Source organism: Cygnus atratus, chromosome 21 (assembly GCF_013377495.2).
Source record: "Cygnus atratus isolate AKBS03 ecotype Queensland, Australia chromosome 21, CAtr_DNAZoo_HiC_assembly, whole genome shotgun sequence".
In the NCBI taxonomy this organism is placed as follows: Eukaryota; Metazoa; Chordata; class Aves; order Anseriformes; family Anatidae; genus Cygnus; species Cygnus atratus.
In genome coordinates, this window is record NC_066382.1 from 7,593,104 (window position 1) to 7,605,723 (window position 12,620).

General features: G+C 45.1%; 1 protein-coding gene across 16 annotated transcripts in view; it reads right to left on the reverse strand.

Moving 5' to 3' along the window:
* EIF4G3 (eukaryotic translation initiation factor 4 gamma 3) overlaps nt 1-12,620 on the reverse strand; it is a 153,740-nt gene that overhangs the window by 38,692 nt on the left and 102,428 nt on the right. For all 16 annotated transcript variants that reach the window (XM_035567884.2, XM_035567882.2, XM_035567883.2 and 13 more), the window contains 2 exons: nt 9,196-10,041; nt 453-541 (listed from right to left, as the gene is read on the reverse strand). In XM_035567884.2, the coding sequence (XP_035423777.2) occupies nt 453-541; nt 9,196-10,041 (935 nt within the window). The remainder of the gene's footprint in view (nt 1-452; nt 542-9,195; nt 10,042-12,620) is intronic.

A 12,620-nucleotide genomic window follows, 5' to 3' on the forward strand; every position in this document is an offset into this window, starting at 1 on the left:
GGTTTTTCAAGAAAATGTCAGCTTTTTCCCTTCCCAGCTTCTCCATCAGATGGCCATCAGGAAAACACCACCCTTTGGCCATGACATCACAATGACATCTCTGTGCAGCAAAAGAATCTTCCAAATGTCACCACCGTGGCCTTGGGGTCCCCACACAATGCCCTTCTAAAGGATTCAAACCTATTTTACCTGAGGACAGCAGTTACAACTACATGTTCTTGAAGGCTGGAAGCGGTTGAATCCGGCAAGAATTAAGAAAACTTAGGGCTTCAACAGGGGACAGATGAAACCCAGTTATCTAAGGGATGCTGGGGAGTATCACAGTTCCTCCTCCCCAAATTCTGCCTTGGTTCCTTGCGAGAGATCGAGGGAGCAACGCACCTAAAACACCCTTTCAAGAGAGCAACATCATCATTAAATTTGGAAGAAAGGAAGACTGTGCTCCCTCTTACCTCTGTTTCCGCCTCTGTCACCTCATCAGTGGCTTGGGTCCGGTCTTTTGGTTTCTTCCACATCTTTGGTGCAGTTACAGCTGTTTGGGCTGCAATACAAGCATACGTCTATTACCACACCAAATCGTATGGAGCACACGGGCCGTGGGCGACGTGCTTCCCTCTTGCGTGCTGGTTTTAACCATACAGGAAAATGAAGCAGCCGCAGCCTTGCGGAGGATTCAGCTTGACATAACCACTTTTTGTTTCAATACGGTAATAACAAAATCGTTAGAGCAACATTATAACAGGATAATTGTTTTACAAGCTGCTCATTCAAGCTCAAAATGGTACTTCTGATAGCAAGGAGTTTATTACCAACACTACAAGGATCGTGTAGGGCTAAAGAAAACCTTCAGCAACTGATGATTTTTTAAAAATCAGGTACTGGTGAGGAGCAAAGGTTGTGCTCGGCATATTTCTCTCAAGACATATTTTAAGAATTAACTATTGTCTGAGCCATAACCATAAACAGGCCCAAAATCCCAGTATCTCAGCCACAAGAACAACTCCAATCTCGCAGCACTACTCCAGCAACCCAGCTCTCCTGAGCTGGATTTATATCTCAATTTAAAAGCAGGTTAACAACTCCACTGTTCATTAATTTTCCTGGCCAACTGATTCAAAGAAAATACCATATAATATTTCAAAGATCAACAGTGATTTACTCTAATCAGTTTTTTCCCCTGAAGGGTAAAAGAAACCACACAATATATTAAGAGGAGAGAAAACCATTAATCCAATATGCTCGTAATTTGTTGCCAGTGTTACCGACTTAAATTCTGATACTAGGCACATATGCATATTTAACAGAGTGTAAACAGAATTGATTTCGTGATTGAAGTTTACTGCAAACAGATTTGCAGCTCAAGCCTTTGGTTTGTAGCAGACACTATGGAAAAGCACTGTGTGCATGTATTTTATCACCGTAAAACAGAATCTGGAAAGGCTCTTCAGCTACGGATAAATGGAAGGAGCAACTGGAGACACTTAACAGTAAGTTTGCAATTGCAATGCGATCCTTCTTCGTGGGCTTCCTATGGGCAGGGAGGAAATGGGCTCTGCTGCCTTCCCACTGCCCCGGGTACCCACCCCTGTGTCTCAGCGGGTTGCTCACAGGGTTTCGCTGTTTTGAGGATGACCGGGGACTTGCAGAAACATTGTGGTCTGAGAAATCAGTGCACTCAGCACCTGGTCTGAATGCGAAGTGGAACAGAAGCTATCTTCACTGATCAGAGTGCTAAACACTGCAGAAGTGAATGTTAATAAAAACAAAAGTATAATTGAAATATTCAAACATTACCTGGTCATTCACAAAATTCGGGCAATAAAGCTCACAATAACATTTACAACATTAACAACACTGCACTAAAGAGAAACACAGTTCCTATTTACAACCAGGACAACGCGGAGCATTTTCTAAGGCTCCTTTTAATGGGGGATGCGAAGGGCCTTTACGAAGCAGACCAAACATCCCGGTGGGGACACCAAACCGCCTGCTTCGCTTGCACAGAGGTTTGCGGGGAGCTGGGAGGGAACCCAGCCCTCCTGAAGCCGGCACCGGCGAGCGACCGGGTCCCCTGCAGCTCCCAGGGGAAGACAGAGCTGGCCCCGCAAAACGGCACTGGGTTGCAAAATGGGTTTGCCTTGTGCAACAGGGGGTTAGCTTTACAGGAAGATCACATTTCCATTGAAAGTGTTCTGCATGGGCACCACAGCAGGTTGGTTATTCTCACCAACACCACCCGGAGTGCAGACCTGAGCCTAGCACCGGCTGCAGGACCCCATGCAGGCAGGAACCGCTGTGATTTAACCACACATGAACCAGCTCCTGCCACAGCACCAGGAATCCAAAGCGGCCACTAAACCAGCTGGAGGAAAGCCAAGGAAGCCCCCTGCCTTTCCAGAGTCAGCCCATGGCTGCAGGGCTGGCGCCAAGCACCACAGGTGATTATTTCTTGCCCGGGAAGGCTGCCCCGTAGTTCTGGGGGATATCTTCAAGAAGGGCGCCATGTCCACCTGCGTTTTTATCATGCTGGCAGCAGGTGATGAGGGGAAAGATGTGACCGTGCACAACAGTGACCTAAATACACGTGGATGGTTGCAGTCCTGTCTGAAATACAGGACAGGATTTGTTTCTGAAGGCAAAGGGGGAAAGAAGGGAAAAAAAAAAGTTGTTTTTGGTAATGTGTGCTATACAGAACAAATCGTGTGTTGCTATAGCCAAGTAATTTAAAATAATGATTATCAAAGTAGTGCAGTTATGCAAAGAGATCTGAGAACTGCAGAGCTGCATACCTCTACGTGCAAGCAAATGACAAACTCTGCATTTAAAGTTTCTCTCCACTCAAGCTCAAACTATGCACAGAGAACACCCAGGGTGTAAACTAACATTTCATTTTTAAATGCACAGCAATAATCACAAGTTAATGGGTTTTGAGTTGGCAGAGGTTTGGGGTCTTTTCTTCCTCAGCTGTCAGGCAGTCAGTGTTAGTATTACCGCTTCTCAGTGGTTCGTGTTTTTCACCTTTTTTTTTTTTTTTTGGCAGAAGGAAGACGTATAAAGGACGTTATCTGCGACTGGGCAGCACAGGCATCACTGAGGTTTTCTTTTTTTTTTTTTTTTTTGACTAACTTGTGCAAACCTATTCCTGCCTTGGGGCTGCACCGCACCAGGACTCTGGGGCACAGCAGCCGCCCAGGACGAGCCCTGCGGCCTCGCAGCCCCTCGCTGAAACACGTCTCAGAGCTGGCCGGGGTACAGAAGGGAGAGCAGCAGACATTGCTCAGTATTTCCCCTCTTAAAACAGCAGACATCAGATCAGATTTTTCTGTGAAGTTGTCGTCTCTGCTACAGGAACTGACTCAATAGGAGAATTTATGCTAATTTATGCTTAGTTAAGGTATCTGTTTCATGTGCCCAAGAACCAAAGACGGAAGAGAGCAGTTACCTACGGAAACCTCAGGGATAACAAAAGGGGCCCATGCCAAAATACCAAAACCACACACAAAAACCCAAAACAGCCCTGCCAAACCCAAAGCCTGAGCAGGACAAGGGCACGATCTGTGCTCCCTGAAAACCGAGCCTGGCATCGAACCGCAGGGCGCTTCCACGAGCCACAGAAACACCAAATGCACGCGCCCAGCTCCGCTGCCCAGGAAGGTCTCCAAGCACTTCTGGTCTCTCTCGGAGAACTGAATTCCTTCTCAAACACAGGTCCCCGTTTGGCAACGCTCACGCATTTCCCGAGTTTGTTCTCGGGCAGCTCTGCAGCATTAGTGGGTAACCTCCTCCCAGAGAAACGACACCGGCAGCCCCAGTGTGCTACTCTTCAGCTGCACTTGGCTTGCTGCTGGTTACAAGATCAGAGATGGCAGGAGTGAAAAAACTGGTCTACATTAAGAGGTTATGTCTCATTTTGATATGCTTCCTAAGTATTGCCTACTTCATTCCTTCTGCTCGTTTAATATACAAATATATATTTTGATATTCCCCTTTGCTGTTACAATCTGAGTTATAAACCGAGCACATTCCCGTCGCAACAGCAGCGTTGGCACTGACGCGCGGGACCAAAAGTCGACCGAATGAAACCCTCCATTGCCACATCACCGCCAAGAGTAACAAAATCCCCCTTTTCCAGGCTGTCTTGGGCATCGCTACCCTTGACAAAACCCCTGGACCCAGCAGCGCTTGCACACTCCTGGCCGCCTGCCCTGGTGCCGGGCAGTGCTTCCGGCAGGGGGCTCAGCCCCCGGCCACCAGCCGAGACGGGGCAGGCTCCTCGCCGGGCCCCTCTGGTGTGGGTGCCAGCCGCTAAGCGTAAATGAATACCAGTCTTTTTTTTTATTATTATTATTCTTTTTCTCTACAGCCAAATGTGCCATTAAAAACAAAGCAGAGACTCACCATCTCCTTACAGCTCATGGGAAAGAAAATATATTCCAGTGGGATATGGCATGAAATCAAGGAAAAGGCGAAACCTGATTTATATTTCCAGTCCTCCAGCTTTGGGTGCTGGAGATATTTCTCCAAGATATTTCCAATTACTGCCCCACGTTGCTTGTTACAGACTCCACAACTGAGAAGCGCAGGGACTTGCAGCCAGTTGGGCTACTTTATACTGAAATCCTTCTCATAAATTAGCTCTGCAAGAGAAAGTCCTTTGAATTTCAATGCATACTAAGTTCTTTTAGCTTCCTATGTTCCTAGGAGTTCTGCCTGGGACAGACATCAATCTCTTATTTTCCTCTTTGCTTCTCATAATAGTCTTGATAGAAAGATTACATCAAAGGCAGGCTTTCATAGCATGTCCTAAAGGCTCCACGGCTCTGGTAGTGCCTTTTCCTTTTTTTTTTTTTTTTTTTTTTTAAATAAATTCCACTCGACCGACAAATTTTTTCCTGTTTTGTTCCCTCAGAAGCGCTGGTCTCTCACTGCAGCCAGCAAAGCTACTTGAGAAAAACAGAATTTAGTAACAAAAGCAACTGTATCCCACTGATGACTTATAACTGGGGCAACGTTTTTGGTAAGGATCTCAGGCTGAAAACTGCGTTCCTCTCTTGATAATATCTGTTGTGTTTTTTTCTGGCAATGGAGATGAGTAGGAATTAATTATTTTACAAGCTGCGTGCTCTTGCCATTTGCAGATAACAGCTCTGAAAACCTCAAGATGATCGGTCTTGCACAGGCAGGACGAGATCTGCTGGCTGAACCCTTGCAGTGGGGCGGACACGTCTCCGCACGGACGTTGTGCCGAGCATTCGGCAAAGGAACAGCAGCGAGAAGTGATTCCTGGTGTCACACAGTGCGTGCAGGACAAAGAACTACAGTACCCAGCGGTTCGATGTTCTGACGCCCATCAGCTCAACCCCATTTTATAGGGGATAAGCAGGACCAACTATGACAACAGGTCAACAACATTTTTTTTTTTTTTTTTTTTTTTTTAAATCAAGCCCTGAGCTACTCTGCCTTGCAGACCCGACCCTCACTGTCCCCAGATTATTACTACACTGCAAACAGCTTGAAACAGTGAGAAAGTTCCCATGGCCTCAACAACATGCGAAACAACCGAGAGCCAGGATCAGCTCACAGGGCTTATGGAACTTGTCAGTCCTGCAAGCACTACCACAATTCAAGGCTCAGCTCGGTGAATCTGCCGATTTCACCGTGGAATGGAGCTAGAGATGTGATGAGCAGTCTACAGATGAACCAGCCACTGTCAGGTATCGATACCCCTAAAATTGCTGTTGTCATGATGCAGCCTAATACAACTTAAGACATTAAGAGCAGACAGAATATTTTGTGTGAAACAGAAAAGAGAGCCAGGCACACTCCAGTTTCAGCAAAGTACGATGAACACACCACCAGTGCCCCTGTAGAGACCCTTTGACCTTGGAAATTCAGTGGAAATCTAAGGCCAGTGCAAAAGAAAGAGCACAATTTCCTCAGATCACAAAAGGGTCAGCTCTGCTCAACTCATCTCTTCCTACAAACACTACAAAATTTGTTTTCTTGGACTGTAAAAAAGAACTTCTGGATATTAGAGATGCCTCTGCGGTCTGAACATATTTGTTTCTATCTATATACAGAACTTGACAGAGAAAAACCAAAGTATTGTTTTTCTGATGGTTAGAGAGCAGAACAGCATATTCTGTAAAGTGCCCAAACAAGCATATAATTCCATCCACCCCTGAAATGCTGCCACCTCCATCACAAAACACAAGATACGTTTCCAAGTCTCAACAGTGCTGCCCCAGACTCTTCAGAGGGGAGGATGGATTAACTTCGCGTTCAGGAACCCCCCAAGTTTTTCGGCAGGCCGGATTACAAACATGAAAAGCAGACATCTGTTGGGGCAGAGCAGCTAAGACGCTTGTTTTTGCAGAGTGCCAGGAGTATCTTAATAACGGTCCGTAGCCAGGTCATTGATTTAGTGCCTCTTGCAGCAGCCAGTGCTTCCTGCAGCCTGGAGCCCTCTGCGCTGTGCAGGACGGGTTCAATACTCACTCAATAACGAGTGCTGCCTCCTTCACTTCCTGCAGCAATTGGATTATTCTTAGAGGTCTCTGGTCTGAGTAGTGTCCCAGTCAAATCAGATCAGCTACCATTAAAGGGAATAAAGCAGTATGATTTGTAGCTAACAAACTGCTCTGTAATAAGTACACACTTCTGAAAACCCACACGGTGCTGAAAACCCCAAAGAAATATTGCTAAAAGTCACAGAGCTCATGCTTACCAGCACGTGTTTGAGAAGTTTCCCTCATTCCAATTTCTACCTTATCTCCAGAGATCATAAAAAAAAAAAGACTCAGCCTTTAGTCCAAGGGGAAAAAAAAAAAATACAGCCCTTTCTCCTTGCTTCTGAAGTTCAGCATCTGTATTTTCCAGTGTACTGGCAGAGACGTGTAATTCCTCATTCTGCCTAGAAGGATGCCTGCATTAGCAGTCACGTTCAGGTTATGTTATTTAAATCTCTCTTCCTCTCTCCAAGAAAGAATTGTAAAATTATTGCCCAAAAAAGGTTGGCAGGGAAATGCAATACAGTTATGCTTCATTACAGGATGGGCAAAGCACAAAATCCCGACGTGGAGAGTATTTTGCTTTCCTTCAAGTACAGAACTTCTACTGGTAATCAGTCTCGAGTGATATTTCATGCAACTTGAGAAATGTTTGTTTCCATGTTGCAAAAGCCAATGTATTGGCTAATGCATGCTGTCTGGTCTAATGATATTAGAGCATTAAAATTAATCTTCTACATAATTAAAAACCCCAAACGCTGCACTTTTTTTTTTTTTTTTTTTTTTAATTTAAACCACAGGACACTATAAAGCAAGCAATAACGTTGCAAGCTGGAACCTGGCTGTGTGAAACCTTCTTTACACAAAGAGGCCCATTTCTCTGCTTTGTAAGGAAATTAATTTGGGTTATGAAGTATTCCAGATTGAAGAACAGTAAGTGTGAGAGGAGCAAAATGACCCGAGTAAAATAAAAAGAGAAAAGAGATTAACAGAAAAAAAAAAAAAACACTACGCTTGGTATAGCGAAGGGATCTTTCTGATCTTTTCTAGATGCTGGATTCTATTTAGGATACTAGATCAGCAAGATCCAGCGTATTGATCCTGTGCAGCATTACACAAACATGGAGCCAGGCCAACCTCAGCTTTTCATTTAATTTAGCCCATAACGGAGCACAGTAATAGAAGCTATTGGTGCCATTATGCTTCCACCATGTGCTTATGAAAGAACAAACGTATAAACAAACACGCGCAGACTGAACTTCTGAAGGCAAGAAGCTGCATCTGGGGGAAATGCTTCCCAAAGCAGCCACTGTGAGAGGAAGACCTCAAGGACCAAGCCACCCCAAGCTCACCCAGCACAAGGCACAGACGTGCCCCGGCCTTGCCAAGTCCGCACGGGAGTCGCGCCTGCTCCGAGAACCGAATTGCTCCCTAAAACTGTAAGGTTGTAAGCATTCAAAAGAATGAAATTACAGGAAAGCATTTTAAATGACTTTTTTTTTTTTTTTTTAAAGAAAAGGCTACTGTTTCTCCTGCCTTTCTTGTCCAAACTCCATCAGTTTTAAATTCAAAGGATATTTAAATAACCAACCTCAGCTTCAGGGCTCTGAAAGGACTGCAGAACAGGGTGTGAAAGATGCGATACATTTAAATGGCTTAACACTGCTAGCATGCATAATAGCCACCATTATACTCTCTCCAGCAGCTAAATACAAGTAATTGATTGACTTAACCTCTTTTCCACAGTTTCATTTCCAGGAAGTCCTGAAAAAAGCACTTTTCTATAGGAAATGCAGCAAATAAAAACAGGTTGTCTGAATTAACCCACTGAACGCTAACACAGCGACGTGACAGGACACTGAAAGCAAAGACAGATAATGACATTGAGAGAAGTAGCCTAGGTTTTAAAAGGCAACTAGAGAAACTTCATTTTTTAGTAACTCATAACAAGTCCTTATGCCTCCCAAACCTGAGTACCTTGGTTTTCTGAGAAGTTCAAGCACCGTGAAATGAGGCGAACAGCCGAGCCTAGCTAGGAGAAGGAGAGATTTTTGCTTACGTGTTACTTTTGTGGAAGAAAAACAGATGCATCATTAATTAAGGCTGAGCAGCTGTAGGTGTGTGACACTTAAAAGCTCTTTCAAATGACTGAAGCGTTGTGGGCCATTTCATTTACCTACTTCTGGTAACACCATGACACATTTTTTTAGTTGGATAAAACCAACCCCACAGGTTTCCAGAACCTGCTGGCTCAGAAGGTTCACCCAGAGGAGTTCAAGGGCTGAGTGTTAAAGCTGGTTTAGCAGCAGGCTGATAAATGTGAAGCAATAGGTCATTGAACCAACTGGCTGATCTTGGAGAGAACATGAGTGGTATCTTTTCAATTATCCTGCTAACAGTGCTTGGGAATGTTGCCCTATGACCCCATGAAAGCAAAATGCAGCTTAGATGAACCCAGCCAACCCTAGGATGCACGTGCAAAGTTGGCTACCTCTTGATTATCGTTTTTTTTTTTTTTTTCCTCTACAAACGAAGATTAGCATTTTACATCAGAACAACGGTCATGTGGCAGAATCAGAATTTGGGGGCAGATATAAACAGAAACATCTGATAGAAAAATAACCCCAAAGGCCCCTTTCCTTCATCTGTAAGTTTACCGCACACAACCATGGTGCCAAACGCTTACCTGGGACAGGACTCTTGCTAGAGTTTAAACTCTGAGCCTCTGTATTCTCCTCCAGTTGCCCATCTGCTTCTGTCTCTTCCTTCGTTTCAGTATCTTTTACCTCTTCGTTAAGAGTAGTTCTTGTGCTCTCCTCTCCTTCTAAATCTCCCTGAACAACAGGAAGGGCACTAGGAGATGGAAGAGGAGGTGGAGAAGGAGTTGTAGTGGTAACAGCAGCAGCAACAGAAATAGGAGGAGAAGGAGGAGGAGGGGTTGGAGGAGGGGTTGGAGGAGGAGAGGGAGCAGTGTGAGGAGCACTGGAAGATGGCACACTTTCCACTTCTGCTGGAGGTGCTTCTGTTGTCTCCAACTCAGCAGTCAATGGCGCAACTTCCGGCTGGGCTACATCTACTACGCTCTCTGTAGCAGTTACTTTTTCACTAACTCCATTCAATTCATTAATTAGATTAGTACTAGCAGTCACTGGAATATCACTAGATGCTACACTACTAGGCTCCTTGCACACCTCAGCATCAGCCTCTTCTGCTGGTGAAGGGTCTGATGTGTCCGTGCAGGGTGTGGCATTAGATATAGGCATTGCTTCCTCTTTTGGGGAAGCGAGTTCACATCTCTCCTCTGAGTCAGCTGTGAATGTGGGTTTACTAGAAACGGTGACGACAGCAGCAGCAGGAACGACTGCGATGGGAGCGGCTGGGGTTGGCGATGGAGCAAGAGGAAGCTCTGGTGGGGTTTCCACTGGGGCGGCCTCGGTTGTCTGGCCAGCTTGATCTTTTTTCTCCACAGTAGGTTCTGGTCTGAGGACTGGAGAAGACGGTTTTAATACTGGATCTGGTTTTGGCTTCTCTTCTGGGAAAGAAAAAAAAAGCCAGTGTTACAAACAGGTCAATTCCACTTTCCTTCGTTGTATCTAACCTCCTTCCCTTGGATCCCCTTGCCTGCCTTCTGACTGCTTTCAAGAAGGCTCCAGGAAGAAACCAGAGGCACCTGAAGCCAATCTCTGCATCTACAGGAAGAGCCCAGGCAACCTGCAGCTTGGAAATCTGGAAATGCAGTTGCCACTGGTATTTTTCTGAATGTAGGCTTTGCAGTAAATGGCGATCCTTCACAGAAAAGGCACGTAAGCACAATGCAAAGCATGGATTTTTTGCAGACACTCTGCTGCTGAAAACAGAATTTTTCTTGACAGAAATTACAGAAGACAAAAATCAGTTGGATTCTGCCTCAAAGGAGCATGGGGTCATAACACTGAGACCTGGGTGAACTCACGTTCCAAAACACAGGCAAACAGAGGCACTGGCGAGAGCATCCAGCAACCTGCAAGTTCTCTCTGCAACAGTGCTCTCCCTTCTAAAATGGGGAAATTGCCCCATGACTGATGGATGCCACGTGTCACATCAATACTAACACGCGAGATACAGTTAGTTTATTTTTTTACTTATTTCTAAACTCCATCCCCCTTCGGCATACCAGACTAAAGGGCACAATCCCCCCTTTTTGTGTTCTGAATTTCAGCAGGGAAAAATTATCTTTTCCAAAGAGAGCAGAAACAAAATGGGTTTTAAGCAGAGCCGCCACCAAAGAACAGCGCCGTTAGTTACCTTTCAATGTTTGCGCTCTAGAGATGTCAAGCAGGGTTGGAAAAGCACAGTGAAAAATGCACCTGTATCAAACCAAACCCTAAGGAGGGGAAAATACCGTGCACAGAGAAGTCCCTGTACTTATCCTGTAATTAGCAATAGACTTTGTGATACAGTCCCTGCCATGCACATCATGCAGCTCCCAAAAGTCTGCCACAACTTCATTTAAAATACGCAGCCCCACTCCTTTTGAAGGAAGCATGAGCCAAGACCCTAAAAGTTGCTGCAACCTCTGCCACCTCTAATTTGACTACAAGATGCAGATTGTAAGATCTTTCTTCAAGATCGTAAGATCTGTTCAGGAAAGTGTCCCAGTGCTACAACTCAGCCAGCCAGCCAAGACAGCTATCAGTCAGTCACAAAGGTGGCAGGGACCCAATGGTCCTGTTTCCAACCCTGGTTAGAAGGAGGTCAGCTTTACCTGCCCCCAGGGAGGGAGCTGTGACCCAGGGCCTTCCGAGCACTGAAACGATGGGGAACTTCTTTGGGACGATGCCAGGACAGCAAAAAGCAATTCTGGGAAATCTGGAGGCACAAAGCCTCAGGTTAGGAGATCTAAGGCCAGGAGAAAGCCCATATCATCCAAATTCAGGTAGAACTGAACAGGCGCAGCTTCGGTTGGTCTCTTCCAGATCTGTGGGCTTCCCATTTGGGGCTTTTTCAGCAGAGCCTCCGAAGGGAGAGGGCTTTTGGAGGAGAGCCCGTCCGAAACTGCTTGGAGCACCAGGCCCTGTCTTCAGGAACAGCTGGTGCCACGAAGAACTTCGGAACTCTGCCAGGGCTGTCGGCAGCTGGAAGCAGCCAGGACCACGGCCAAAGTGGTAGTTTATCAACGTAATGAGGCATGCAGGGAGATGGCTTTGGATGAGGATGACATATGACATAAAAAAAAAAAAACAGATGGGAGGACGTATCCCAATAGCTGATTTTGATTCTGAAGGCTCCATGTAAGAAAAAGGACCTTAAAACTGGTTTAGAGAAGAAAATGCGTCACCTCCAATTTCTGGAACATCCTTTGCAGAAAACTCATGGAGCATTCTTGACATTTACAGCTCGCTATAAACAACTGCCTGGATATTCTCTCCCTTGAGTCAAATGAGATTGCTCACAAAAAGAAAAAAAAACTCATTTGAAGTGTCTAGAAAAACATTCCAAGGGATAAAAACACAGCAAAAATATACAACTGCATTTAAGAAACAGTGGTTTAAGCACACTTTCTTCAAACTACACCTGATCTGGGGAGTACTTTAGCTACCAGATACAGGCTGTATGTGCAAAATTCAAAGAGAGAAGTAATTTGAGGGAAGAATTCAGAAGAATGATGAGCAAATTTGGCTAATGAAAAGTAAATCTTAACTTGAACTACCATCACAGAGAACAAATCTCCATGTTCTGGCCAAGGAATATTCATCCCTGCCAGCCATTACAGAAACGGTCACATGAAACAACATACAGTTGGGAAGGCAAAACAAAAATCAATGCGATTCATCAAAATTGAATCAGATCCCTTACTTCTCTTAAATATGCCAAGATCGTTCCTCACATGATATTTAGAAAGTACTTACTGGAAACACTAGGCAGTTCAGGAGAAAAGTTGGCACCAATGCTTTGTTGTTTTTTTTTTTTAACCTTCAGATAAATACAAATCTTGCAAAATAACTCTGTCCCTGTAGCTCTGCATGTTCTGCTTCCAGACCAGACTGCAAGAGGTTCTTTAGTGGTGGCTTTGTCTTTCTAAACCAGTTTGGGAGAAGCGTGGGGCTGGAAGGGAGCTTGGATGCAGAGAGG